This window comes from Scardinius erythrophthalmus (assembly GCF_964197995.2).
Source record: "Scardinius erythrophthalmus genome assembly, chromosome: 7".
Classification (NCBI taxonomy): Eukaryota; Metazoa; Chordata; class Actinopteri; order Cypriniformes; family Leuciscidae; genus Scardinius; species Scardinius erythrophthalmus.
The window spans coordinates 2,009,752-2,025,082 of record NC_138227.1 but is presented as its reverse complement, the minus strand read 5'-3'; the positions used below and the strand labels follow the sequence as shown (position 1 = coordinate 2,025,082).

Below are 15,331 nucleotides of genomic sequence, written 5' to 3'. Positions count from 1 at the left end.
ACTGTGTTTGTTGCGTTTTTTGCACGGTAGATTTATCAGTGCAATCATGATCTCCTTGGCTGCCATGATGGCTTTTTTCAAGGAGGAAAACAAAAGTGTTAAAAGGGGTGAAAACCACTTCAAATCGGGTCATGTAGTTGAGTGTAGCGTGTCCGAGGGCCAGCATGAGGGACAAGACCTACAAAGTTGTGGTGAGTTTTGCAGGGAGATGGCAACGTTAGTTAGCATTATCGTTCACTTTAGCTAGGCTACTGTAGCCTTCATATGGTATGAGTCATATCAAGCATTTTATGATGCCACTGTCAAAACAATATTTAGCTTAGGCATACCTCTTGCATTTACTGAACATTTGTGTAATAATTCATGGCAAGTTAATAAACTGAATATGATGCACTTTCTGGTTTGCTGACCATCACTTTTTAATTTTCACTTGTTGTTATTAAGAAAATACATTAAATGTTATTAAAATTAAGGATGAACTATAACTTCATGAATAAAATGAGCATGGACCACAAGTGGGAAATTGTTGAGGCATTTGCCCGTGGGCCGCTGAAACTGATGAGCAGAACGCCGCGGACCGCCAAAACTACTAAACCTCGCAGGCTGTTGGTCTAAGAGCGTGACCCGGCTACCAACAGTTTCATAAACACGTCCACACACAACACAACATGCTAGACATTACAAATAATTGTAAAGTAGGCTAGAATGCATGCTACATGTTTTGGAACCTTTGAACAGAAACATCTTCAACCTGTCCTGTCAGCAGAGTGTCCTGTAATATAGTCTTACAATAAAATTCAATACACAATACCTATAAAAAACACGATTATTTACACGATTACTACTGAAAGAACTGCTATAAACTGCACAAGAAAAAGTTTGCGTGGCTGTCGTCAGATTTTAAAGTCGCTCTAAAGGCTCTTTCGCGGTTGTGGCTTCAGTCGACTTCAGTGAGGCGCGGTGGTTTATGGGATGAGTAGTTCCTTCGCTCAGAAATGAAAATATGTACACAGTCTTGTACCTTTGACTTTTTTTGGATTTTCTCGTCGTTTTTTCACTCGAAATAATATGTTGTATGCCTACGAGTTCAGCCGTAGCTGGTTATCCTCAGACATGCTCTAAAACTCTTTAGATACGGATTTTCCAAAAGGTCACTGGGAGAAATGAATGGGAAATTTACTTCCGGCACAGAAGCGCTCTCGGGCTGTGGGCGGGACTGTGATGCTCTATAGAGGATTTTAACTGTGACACGATGATTGACAGGGCAGTTTAAGTGACAGGATGCACGCAACAGATCCGTCCGATAAAGATGACGAAGTAGTATGTCCCAAAGCTTGTCTACTTTTTTGCTACACATTCAAAAGTAAATACCTTTTCATCACAAAAAGAGTACATACTTTTATGGCGTAGTGTAACTTAGGCGAATTGGGACGCAGCATATGGCTTTACATGATGACGATCGCTCTGATTGAGCGACGTCCGTTGGTGACGCCCCTTTGGAAATTATTTGTCTATGGAGCTTTGCCAGACCATAACTCAGTTACTACTGAGAATGGTCTGGTTTTAAACAGGCTACCATGCCAGCTTCTATGGATATATATATTCAAGGCGAGAAACAGGTTTATTTATTTAAATAAAACTAAATAAGATGATAAATGAATTTAAAGTGAAAAGCCTACATTTCTCATTCGGCACGAATCCAAATGTTTCATTATTTGCGAATCAAGCTAAACTATTAGGCATATTATGTAGGCTAAGCTTTGTACTTGGCATTATTGACGTAAAATATCATCTTTCCCATATAACAGAACAGTGAGGCGGTGGTCACACTAAACGACACAGAATATTCAAATTGAGCGGTGTAACATTTTATATGTTTGGTTGACTATTTTATTTGAATAATGAACAGGCTGCGATATCAAGTTAGCAATTCAAGATTTTTTTGTGCGCGCGCGAGAAGTGACGCGGTCGCGACGCAATTTTCTGAATGCTGCAAGGTCATGTGACAAAAAACAACCGATCATCTTCGGCCTTTTCCGTAACAACATTGAAAGCTTGGCCAAACAGCTGATCATAGCTGTACAGGGCGGGTTTTTATTTCTCATCTCCATAAATATATCTAGTAGTAAAGCTAAGGCAAGGGCTAGGAATCAATCCTTTGCTGATACTTCCTTGTCATCATGGAGAGCGCAGTTCATAGTTGCATAGCAACGACAGACGCTACGGGAGCGTAAGCACTTGTGGAAAGGAGAAAGTGGCGCGTTTTTAGACGCGATATGTGAATGGGCCCTTACTCCGTAATGTATGGTCATACAGATAAAAGCAAGACATAATTCATAAATTTACAAAAAATATTCAGATTTAGTAAAATAACGAAAACAAACAGAAAGTCTCTGTTTCTTTTATAGATCTTTGGAGCACACCACAATGAACTGAAACGTTTGAACATTTTCTTTGTTTTTTTTAAACTGTAATATTAAAGTGAAATATATTTCAGCCTTTTTTAGAAGAATCTGTCTAATATTTATTTTCTCAGCAAAAAAATAAATAAAAATCAAATAGAAATAAAAAGGTTTTAGTTTAATTTAATGAACACAAAAATATGACAAAATGGTCATGTCATTTGTTTGCCTTTTGTGGGATTACACTTTAGTTTTTAGCTACTACAATCCACCCTGATTCTTAACCACAACTGGAATAACTTTAAACAGCATATTTATGTATTTGTTGCATAATATGTGATGCGATCTGGGAAAACCCGTCGGATGTCGCGCTGGGCCGTTTTCAGTAAATTCAAAAATAGTTTGAATGTCAGTTTTTTTTTGTAATTTTTTTTTTCATTAAATTATTATTCTATAACATCTTTTCTCTTATCTCTGAAAATATCTTGGCAAAATTCCATTGTTTAGTGCAGAAAAACAGCGATTTATAGTGTCAAGCTGAAAATACTCTCTTTCTCTAATGCATTCTATGCGACCGGCAGGCAGAGAGGGAAAAAAAAATCGCCGTATCACCTGTCCGTCTCTTAACACACACTGTTAATAACACTACAAAGATAGTTTACCTATAAAATAAACCACATAACATGTAGAGTGAATGTGTATTAGTGCGCATTTGGCGCCCAATCCTGTTTAAACTATAACGTCACGCAGTTTTATAACAACCGCGAGATGGAGGAGAGCAAGAGAACAACGGAGTCTGAAATAGCTGCTCACTTAAATGATCTCGCTCGCCTCAATCTGCTAATTCCTGGGGATGTCAGTGCCCTAAATGATGTCATAATGGACTATTTCACATCCAGAGATGCAGATGAAGGATCTGATGATGAAGTTACCGAAGAGGAGGAGTCCGATGAAGGTATGTTAACGTTATTATTTTCGTGCGCTGTGTTTGCTATTCTAAATGTAGGCTTCCAATAAACAAGTAACGTTAGTGCTATCTAACCATGCAGTGATCAAAAGTTCAGAGACAACGCCCAGTATAAACAACAGAAAATTTACTTCACTAACTTTACTAAGTGGTTGCTGTCCTCTTCAGGACTAACTTACTGGTAGCTAGTCTCCTCCTTGTGTAGTGATACAGTGCTCTTAGTGCTCCTGAAAGAGCTTTCTTTTTCTTCTTGAATTTTGCCACGCACCATTTTCATATAAATGTGATAGCCTGAACTTAAACTTCAAAGTTACAGCTACGAACTGCATCTGGTTCTCTTACGAGAGTAACGTTACTCTCGTGTTGCATAAGCTTACGCTACGGGTAAAGTCATCTTTTCTCGAGGAGATATTGAAGCTGTTATGTATTATAAGTTGCTGAATATACTGTAATACACTCAGTGATTATTAATGTGCCTGATAAGAGTTGATTCTGAACCAATACAAAACATACAGAGTTTCTTAACTCTGCGACATATGTAACCTAGTCTAGTTATTTTTATTATTATCACAAGTTTGTTGTTATAGGCCTACAAGTTTTAACAGGTCGTAGGTGCACTGTCCAGGTGAAATAGGTAATGCATTGTCAGGGTTGATGTATTAGGAGTGCATGTCTGGTTTAGCCATTTTTAAAACATTTAATATAGTCTAAGTCTAGTTATTTATGTGTCCTTTCTTATTTCAGATGATGACCATCCTATTATTGAAGATGTAGCACAGGTATTACCACCAGCTGCAGTTCAAGATGATGAGGAAGATGAAATTCAAGAGTTTGTATGTACTTGCAAACACAATGACGGTTATCCATGTTCAACACGTTTTAAACAAGAGGAGCTGCAGATGATTCGTTGCTGTTACCTGGAAATGACAAGGGAAGAGCTAGATATTGCCATTTTAGCCAAACTCTCGTGTGGAATGCATCTCTCCCAGCTGACATCCTGTTCGCGAAAAAAAGAACAGACATCTCGAAAGTCCCAAAGAACTGATTTCTTTCACCATGGCAAGAAAATATGCAGGGATACATTCAAATATCTTCACACCATTGGGCAGGACAAGCTAAATGTTCTTATTAAGCATTACAAGGAGCACGGTGTTACTCCACGCATCCATGGCAACAAAAAGCATCAGCCTCCTAATGCACTTAAGAAAGATGACAATGTGTATGTTGCGCATTTCATTTTTAACTATGCAGAAACTCATGGCATTCATCTTCCTGGGAGGGTACCAGGCTTTTGGAGAAGTGATTTGAAACTGCTCCCAACTAACTGCACAAAGGCAATGGTGTACTCCGATTACTGTGTGGCAGTTGCTGCGACAAACCGGCGTGTGGTCTCAGTTGTTACATTTCGTCGCATCTGGCGGGAGGTTGCACCATTTATTGTCACAATGCGGCCAGCAACTGACTTATGTTGGACATGCCAAAAGTATCAAAAAAATATCAGCGAGGCTGCCAATAGGTCTGATGCAGAGAAGGCAGAGCTGCATCGTCTGGCCACAGATCACCTAGAGAAAGCTAGAATAGAACGTTCATACTATCAGCAACTTTGTACGGATTCAAAAGCAAACTTGCCTTCTGAGTTAGAGTTAGGTCCACACATTCCTTGTAGCTTTGAGGGGATGACACATTATAGCATGGACTTTGCTCAACAGATTCACTACCCCAGCAATCCCCTACAACCAGGTCCAATGTATTTTAAAACACCACGTAAATGTGGCGTTTTTGGTGTAGCATGTGAGGCCTTGCCAAAACAAGTCACTTACCTGTTGGATGAATCCATACAGACTGGGAAAGGTAGCAACTGTGTTATTAGCCTTTTGCACCATTTCCTTGAGAACTATGGATTGGGTGAAATGCACATGCATCTCCATGCAGATAACTGTGCGGGGCAAAATAAGAATTCTTTTGTGATGTGGTATATTTTGTGGCGTGTCTTGACAGGTCGCCATGTGTCAGTCACAATGAGCTTCCTTCTTACTGGTCACACAAAGTTTTCCTGTGACTGGTGCTTTGGACTCTTTAAAAGAAACTTGAGAAGAAATAAGGTTGACTGTTTAGATGATATTGCCCAAGTAGTTGAAAGATCAAGTCCATCTGGGGTCAATGTACCGTGTCTTTGCGGTAAAGAGGATGGTACTGTTCTTGTACCAATGTATGAATGGAGCACATTCTTGGGTACATATTTCAGAAAATTAGACAACATTAAAAGCTATCATCATTTCTCATTCAGTAAGGGCTCCACACTTGTCACAATGAAAAAATTCCTAAACAGTGATGAAGTTTCCCAAGACTTGGGCAAAAATGCTCTTGCTCTTGACCCAAATGAATTGCCTTGTCAACTCCATCCAAAGGGCCTTGATGCTAAAAGGCAACAGTATCTTTACAATGAAATAAGGGAATTTGTGAGTGAGGACAAACAGAACTTGGTTTGTCCCCTCCCTCAGGCTGTAAATAATAGTGAACTGTAGGTGTCTGAACTTGCAAGTCTTTTGCAGTTGTAATATATGTATAATGGTGTGTGTCATTTTTAAAGTGTAAATTCTACAATAGTATGAATAGATATTAAATATTTGTATAGACTTAAACACTAAATGTTTTTTTTATAAGAAAAATTCCAAGGCACTTGAGTAATTCGTTTTTAGAAAAATATTAATTGTTAAGAAAATATGTAACTTATAATAACGCTCTTTTGCAGAAAAATGAGTTAAAAAGTTAATATATTGAACTTCATAAACAGATTGTTTGTAAGTGTTGTGTGTTCCTTGGGGTCAAAGTGACCATTTTGTATATTTTACAACATGTACAGTGACTAAATTAAGTCTTTTACCACAGTAAAATGACTTTTACTTGTGATGCCTGACTGTTGTGCATTTATTTTCATTGTCTCTTTAACCCCGTAACTCTCAGTCCCCTTTTTGAGAATAGACGTGAAAATGCATTATCCAAACTTAAAAGGTTGTAATTCAAGTATGATTTTGGAATTTTATTTTAGATTATTGAGGAAGTGAAAGCACTTTATAAAATGAAAGTATGAAAACGTTTTGGAACTTAAAATTTACGGCAAATCAAATGTACTGTACTAAATATTTATTTTATATAACCAAATTAATTAATTAATATAACATACATATATTAATTCATATAAAAATAAAAGCCATATATCTAACCAAGGTATGTTCCAAATTTGAAGTTGATGTCACAAAAATGTAAGTTCCTATGAGATTTTGTTTAGGCGCTGTACCAAAAATATCTACCGGGTGTCACACACATTCCATTGAATTTTGTTTGATGCATTCTCCTTTAACAAATTAATACATTTCTGTCCAAATATCACTTTATATCACAAAAAATGGAACATTGAGATATTTATGATGATATGTGATTTGTTAAGATAAGAAAAGGTTACAGAAAGATACATTTTGTAATATGAAAACTGACAGCCCAATAGGAGAGGAAACCACTAAAAGAATTTAGAGTACCGTTTCCATGGTAACACAATGTCCAATTCCAAAACGGTTTTCTCAGTATGAATGTTTAGTTTGTAAGCTTTCAAATGATACCTAATTTATGATAATTACTAAAATGTGTGATGTGAAGAAAAATGCAATAAAAAAAAGAGTGCCAAGCATCCCGACGGTGACAGTTAATTAAACCTGTTTTTCTCAAAATTCCGTTCCAAAAAATCATAGCGATCGACCGACTTCAGATAAACATAACTTTTGCTACCAATAAGCTATGATAAAAATAAAAACAGATTTGGAAAGGGCTTTATACCAGCTTCCATATGATATCAAAACCTGTAATAGGTAAAATTTTGCCATGTGGTGGGTTTTCCCAGATCGCATCACATATATTTAAGTGTTTGTTGCAAATACTGAAGCCTGAGTATTTGATCTTTTAAATGATGTAGCCTATAGTTTGTCAAGGTAATAACATTAAATCTTACAGTAACTTTGAACTAATTTAAACAAAGAACGATTCAGTGCATCTGCGTCCTCGTGAAGGGGATCGTTTTTGTTTGATGTGTGTGAACGTCGATCTTTTCTCACCGTTCATTCACAAGGCATTCAGTGTATTTTAAGATTAACCATTTTAGCAATTTTTCCCAACCCAGAATTTGGGAGGTTTCTCAGGGTTTCTGCAGGGATCTTCAATTTAAATTTAATGCCTTTTTAATGCCATTTTTTTCATTTTTAATGCCATACATGACCCATGGACTAACCACGGATATTATGTATGTATATGTATATTATATATATATAAATAAATAAATATATATATATATATATATATAAATTAACTTGATTAATCACACATTTTTTCCGCAATTAAAAACACTTACATTTGTTTAGGTTTATATTAGTTTATATATTTTATAATGTAATCATTTCACAGTTAATCTACAAATGAATGTAGAGACAACAGAAAGGCCAGTCTCACTGATACTAATACAGCTATTGATATCTGGATAAAAATTATTTCTCCCCCCTAATTTTAAACATTAATTATAGCCATCCAACATTACAGTGTAATTGAAAGCTATCAATTTTTTAACATTAGGCTTAAAAAAAAAGACAACTTTTAATTTAAGTGAACTTGACAAACAATCCTCACATAAACCTATAATAAATGTCATATTTACCTTTGGCCTTCCTGTCTAACATACATTATCAAACAGTCTGCACAGCAAAAATTATAGATTAACCCTCTGGTTGATGTTTTTGGGTGTTTTTGGGGCCCTTGAGATGTTCTGACATGCCTTGACATTTGTGGTTTTTTCAGTTATTTATAAACATGTTAATGGCTAAGGTGTAAATTCACTCTATATAGCACAAACAGGGCTACCATAATATGCGAGCAACGTGTATGTAGATGTTTGTATTTTTAAGAGAATAATGTTTATGCTTTGTTATTGGAAAAAATAAAAATGAAAGTTGCTGAATTAAGACCACAAAACACCTTAAATATGTGTCCACAAGACTTTTGAGTAATGGATGTTGTCCCTTTGAGTTCTAGCTTCAAAATTATGTGAAAATAGTCTTGCTTTATCGTTCACAAAAAAAAAAAAAAACATTGATTTAAATGGTGTAAAACAGGTTTTGCTTGGAAAGCCATTATGCGAGGGGGGCGTGGAGGAGGAGTAGTTTGTCCCACCCACTCTGCATAATGACTCTGCCTAATGCCCATTCATTCAGGTGTGACACTGACTGAGCCACAATGCAAGGACAAAAGATGTATTTAGAAGAAGACTTATATTGACCATTTAAGATTTCGCTTACATCTCTCTTGTAAATATGTTTTGCTATTTTATTAAAAATGTTACAATTACAACAATAATTACAATTTCAACAATATTTCAAGTGTACTCTTTCTTTGTAAAAAAAAAAAAAAAAAAAAAAAGATTATAGGCCTACATTTTATCATATGTATTCATTAGTTTGAATATAGCCAACATTGGAACATCTAACATCTTAGTATATGACTTTATTTTTGACAATATATATATATATATAACCCTAGTCTAGTCAACAAAATGTTGTCTTTCATACTTCGCCTGACTGTAATGTTGTTTTATGAAATATTAGGGCATATAAATGCTAATTTGCAGTTTAATACGTTGCTTATACAAATACATTTTATTTCAACATATTCCAGTCGATTTTTACTCATCTCAGTAGGCTATAGCAAAGCAGTTTATTATTTTACACACAGACGCGCGATTCATATTTAGGCTAAACAGTCTTTACAAATATGTCCCCTTCATTCATCTCACAGAAAGGCGAGTCATATTATAGAAATGGGATTCATCTTTTTGCGGTTTACATAGGCCTACACTAACGTTATTCCATAACGTTATTCCACACGTGAGAAAAGAAAACAGCCTACCTCACTCCTCAGCGGAATCTGCTCCTCATTTCAGGAGATATTGCTCCTCATCAGCACTGTTCTGAAGAATCTTTTCTCCATAAGGTAGGCTATAATGTCTCACTCGCGAGGAGTCGCGACGCGCTTTGTTTACAGCTGATGTGTGTGTTTCACAGCTCTGAAATGGTTCTCAGAATTTGCGTTTGAATAGCACGCGCTCTCCGGGGCGTGGTCACATTACTGTGAATCATCTCGTAATGAGGTCGACTGGAGTTGCTCTCTTTTTATACAGATTACAGAAGCTGAGAATATTTGTTTTTTATATAAATGACTTCATTTAAAAGATGCGATCTCAAGCTTTATGCCCGTGGGTCTGTTTGCCTGTTTGACTGAATTTTCGCGGAGTTATAGATCATTTTCGAACGCGTTTCAAATGGGAGTTTACTGACAGAGAGAAGGCAGAAATCGCATCATGTTAATTTTTCTTTATTTGTCAAAAAGCAAAACACTTTATTTTTATTGTGAGTATACAGAAAAAAAATAGACACTGAACAGGATCGATTGATGTATTACACGAAAATGAAAGATCAAAATTAACAGAGCATTTAGTGTTTATTTTCATTGCTAAAAAAAAAAAACGAGCAAAACGCGCGGGCGCGTTTTTGGTCCCCAGAGGGTTAAATATAGACTAATGCTTATTAAAGCTACAAGAGTTCTTTAGTCAATAGCAGTGAGTAATTTTCTCTGGTGCCTTTGTTCTGTGATTAACTTTACTGACAGAAAGGCTTTATTGGCTGCTGTCCCTTTAAGAGCAGCTGCTGACAGAAACACGGATCTAACACGCGCCTCATTCTCTCACAACTCTTTGCGTTTATTAAAGACTTTATTTCACTAATTTAAGACTGCTGTTATTTTATGAGGATACTCACAAAACAGACATTTTGGCAAAATTGTGTGTTATTGTTCGTTCAAGCGCGAAAGAGGACCATTTTCTGGTGCGCAGTCTGTGCGCACGATCTGGCGCGCGTCTTTCTCTGTGTGTGTGTGTGTGTGTGTGTCACATAGACAGGACATTCACAGGCAGCGCGTTTAAAAGCATTTACATGAATAAGAGCGGGATCATATAATGTAACACTACCCAAGGGATGACAAATTAACGAATGCTGCGTTTGCGTTAAATATTTTAACGCGTTAAACTGGACAAAAATAATCTCATGCGTTAACGCGTTAAAAAACGCAAAGTGAGCTTCAACAGCGGATGTCGAGCTGATGAGGGAAAGTTACTACACATAGTTAATTGCTGTCTGCCTTTTACCGTCGACCTGTGGCTATCAGACTGCATATGAGATTTTACGCCGTTGATTCCCATTGTAGCTACCCAATTTAAATACCTTTTTACAAATGCTGCAAAATCCTTCTTTATTTTGACCACCAACCATGTTCTAAATTGTTTGTCTTCCATGCACTTTCCCAGTTTTCTGGTCTAGTTTTATTCCTGTTGTTCCTGCTGTCCAAAATTACTCGCGCCACCTCCGCAACTTTGTAACTTTGCTCCGGCCGGAGGCATTCACCAAACTGTTTCCGCGTGTTTTTAAATCACACTAACGTACATATTTTGTGACAGCAAATACAAATTATTAATCATGAAGACTATATTCAAATAAATTGATAATATAAAATTTTCTTCAAAACCATAAAAAAAATGTAATGCCTGTAGGATTACAATTTAATGCCATTTAAGGCCTTAATTATCGCAAAATCCATTTAATGACTTAATGCTTTTTAATGCCCCGCGGAAACTCTGTTTCTACTGTAGCCTACATTTGCAATTGAAATTTTCGCAACTGAGTTAAGCCTGTAACTTTTAAGGGTTACCGTGTATATTAACTGCTATCATATTATCATACTATTCATCAGCATATAGAAATACAACGAATACATTGAACAAAGTGTTCAAGATAAAGCAGAAGTCTCTGCCTTAATAGTTCAGCCTGATCTCAAGGCATTGCTGCCACATACATATTTTTTCCACTCAATTATGTCGTAATAACGAGATATGTCGTTAAAACATCTTTCCTTGTAATAACGAGATATGTCGTTAAAACTATATTTAGTCATGTACAAAATATGCCTTTATCCACATAAAATGTATATGTGTCTTTATCATAGTTCTACGTTCGAAAAGCGGAAGCAAATAGTAGCAGCCCCCAATACAGGACATTAACATTTATAACGTGAAAAACGCTTAACGTGGCTTAATGTACGTGAAAAACGCTTAACGTGGCTTAATGTACTAAGACAGTCATGTTAAAAGATCAATTCTGTATACACCTTATTAATAAAGCATATGTAGCCTACAAAATATCAGATGAGCCCAGAATACAAACACGTTGCGTTTAATTACACGTTAAGCGTTTTCCTCAAAACCCTTATTATAAAGAAAATGCTTAACTTGGCTTAAAGCTCCAATATGTAGGGATTTTGTAATAAAATTTCCAAAAATACTTGCACAGTGTGATATATTTCCTCCAGTTATGTACTTACAATATCTCAAAAGTCTCCAAAGATTTTTTATTTCAGAGAAATTCCGATTTTAAATAACTGGCCGTCCCGGAAAAGAAATGTCGCGCCTCAGTGACGCAATGTCCGCTCTCTCTATCCTTCTTTCCGGTGTGGACCATGTGATAGGATATTCCACCACACCGGATTTTTTTTTTTTTTTTTACAACTTTATTGAGGTTTTTTTCTTATCACAATAAACAATAAAGACATCTGACAAAGAATAAAAAAAGGAATAAAATAAAAAATATGACCCACCACACCGGAATATCGCATGGTCAAATGCGGAAGTGGTGGTTAAAGCGTTATAGCCATAGACTGTATGGTTATAGCTGTTATGGATCACGAACTCTTTGGCGAGTATTGAAGTGCCAACAAAACGAAAGCGTCCATATTCGGATACACGCGGAGTCACGGACTGTGTGACAAACGGAGGAATAAAACCCGGATAAATATCGGCAGGCGTTTTCGAGATGGAGAGAGAGCTGCGCGTCTGGACTTGTCAGAGACTCTGTCGCGAGTGTATTGAGACAGGTAAGACATGCAACTGTCAATAATAGCACTTATAAACAAAGTTATATTGCTCTTTGTACTTTGGTAAGGCTTTTTATCACGTGTGGTGACCGAGATTATGGCAGTACAATTACAATCGGAGATGATGTTAAAAAAAATATTTAGTCATTACTTGCAAATGTTCGTTCAAATTTACTTTTAGATATTGGTTTGAACACGTTAAACAACACGGCATTAACCATAAAAAACGTAAAACTGCACAACATTAACCAAACAAATCATTTGACAAATAGCTGTATGTTGTAACGGGATAGCCTAATATAGCATAACATTTCACGTCCCTTGCAGTTCATTAATTATGATGACATAAAATAATACGATAAGACATACAGGTAATACAAAAACGAATAAATTACCTCATCCGTGATCATGATTCATTAATTCCATTTAGATACATCGCTAGATGGTGAAAACGCATTATAAACCACATCTCCCATCGTCACCTCCTTCATAGCGTCATCAAGCTTCGCCTTTGTTATTGTTGGAAACTGCGCCCTCTTGTGGTCAAATACCAAAGTCACATACTGGAGCTTTAATAGGCTACTAAGACAGTGATGTTAAAAGATCAATTCTGTATACACCTTATTAATAAAACATATGTAGCCCACAGAATAGCAGATGAGCCCAAAATGCGAACGCATTGCATTTAATTAAACGTTAAGCGTTTTCCTCAAAACCCTTATCATAAAGAAAATGCTTAACGTGGCTTAATGGGCTACTAAGACAGTGATATTAAAAGATCAAATTTTGTACACACCTTATTAATAAATCATATGTACATAAAAACGCTTAACGTGGCTTTCTATGGGAGGATGGCGGTATTGCGGTTTCCACAACAAATCCTTTAAATGGTATTCAATGCAAAGTAGCCTATAAAATAAACAAAATATTGTGTTAATTAAATATTTTTTAGATTTATATTGTATAGTTAAATATAATTAGCCTAAACGGATTTATTTAATGCAAAACTAAGACCAGCGTTGGGCGTTTATCTGTAATACGATAAGTGTTGTATTTGTTTATGTTGCGGATGACCCTTACGGTTGGAGTCAATGAGGTGACCAGAACAAGCAGGAATCTGTTCATTGCAAACTTTTATTTCACAAAAGTAGAAAAAAAAAAATCCCACAGTGATAAAAAAAAGGTAGTGTTACAAACCAAAAATAAATAAAAATAAATAAATTAAACTATACAGTTCAGGAAACATGTTCATGCCAACAGTCTACTGTTGTATGATCTTACCACAGTATCTCCAGTTTACAGTGAGGATTCGCCAGTACAGCAGAGAACAGCTTCACTCCTGAGTCTCCTAGTTTACTCACAGACAGATCCAGTTCTCTCAGGTGTGAGGGGTTTGATCTCAGAGCTGAAGCCAGAGCAGCACAACCTTCATCTGTGACACCACAATCCCTCAACCTGTAGAGAATAATGACACTCTTAACTCTCTCAGATCAAAACAGAAATCTTTGTTTTTCTTAATATTTCATGTTAGTCTTAAAACAAAAACAGAATTTGCCAAAATAGGCAAAACGTCTGTAACTCAGTGATGTTTTGCACTGTTTAAAACTTTGATTATAATTATTTTGAGAAATGAACTTACTGGTTTGCAAATGTTAAGCATGATAAAAAAAAAAAATTACCAAAGATGGCGGCAGGCAGGTGTGGAGTGTTAATCACACTATTCATCATCTCACTGTTTTATACGTTTTTACTGGCATTTTAATGAAGTGGACAATATTTATTTTAACTTTAATAATGAAATTAGTCAAACTGGATGTAAACATCTCGGTTTTGGAAAGAATGTTATTTACGTTGATTTATCGTCCATGGATTACATGTTCAAAGAAACAAAGACGCGGCCATAAAAGACATTTAAGTGACTTGTTAATCATATTAATGTGTTTGCTTGTGTCGGGAGACATACATCAATGTCCTGGGCCTGGTTCATGCGAAGGTGGTGAAGGAGTTTGTTCGATTTTTAACTTTACCCGCGCTGCTGAAAACCCGCTCCGATGGTGAGCTTGTGGCACAGGGCCACTCGCGACATCTGGGGAAAACGCACATTTCCACCAGAGAAGTGGGTCCTCGTCTCCTTGAGTAACTGGCTCCAAACAGTAGGCTGTTATTTCAGCTCCAACTCGGTCCTTTATGGTGCCGACGGGACCTACCACTGCATCGGCTTGTTTTTGCAGGATACTTCCCAGAGTCATCTTTTTTCGTGGGGGTTCGGGTTGCGCCTCTCCCTCTTCCACTCTGATGCCCACGGGACCTGCTGGTGCTTGCCCCTCTAAGCTCATGATCTCAGCCTGTAATTCAGCCTTGGTCTCAGCCAATGCGTTGTCATCAGTCTCATATCCTCCACAGTAACGAGGGTCGAGGAAAGAGCATTTTCGCATTAATTTGTGCCCACCATTGCCAGTTTGGAGCCCCAGCAGGTTGCGCAGTCCTGCGGATGGATGGATGGACGGACGGACGGAAGGACGGACGGACGGACGGACAGACGAATAGGCCTAAATAAATGAATAGATAAATAAGCCAACTTAATGTATATTATTTCATTCTATTCTTGATGAAAACGAAAATGCACTAATGTAAATGTAGGTAATCAAACAGTCTCCTCGGGAAAAGATGCTCTCGAGCCAAATATGGTTCTTTCAGTGAGTATATGGCTCGACGGCAGGAAAAAAAAATAAACCAAACAATTTTTTAACTTTTTTTTTCCAATAATAAAAGGTAGTGTCGATTCAATTAAAAATTCACATATCATATTTTTTAAATATTACATAATTCATTGAAGCCTGTTTGTCATGTATAATACACCAACCAATCATCATCTGGCACAACATGTTCAAATTTCATTGGACAATGTGAAGTGGAGCAGTAATTTTCCGGTCATTTATAAATAAAT

At 36.6% G+C, this 15,331-nt stretch overlaps 1 protein-coding gene across 1 annotated transcript in view; it reads right to left on the bottom strand.

Moving 5' to 3' along the window:
• Positions 1-15,331, bottom strand: part of LOC308694125 (ribonuclease inhibitor-like) — a 78,615-nt gene that overhangs the window by 42,597 nt on the left and 20,687 nt on the right. Inside the window, exon 3 of the mRNA XM_081371461.1 lies at positions 13,666-13,839. Within this exon, the coding sequence (XP_081227587.1) occupies positions 13,666-13,839 (174 nt within the window). The remainder of the gene's footprint in view (positions 1-13,665; positions 13,840-15,331) is intronic.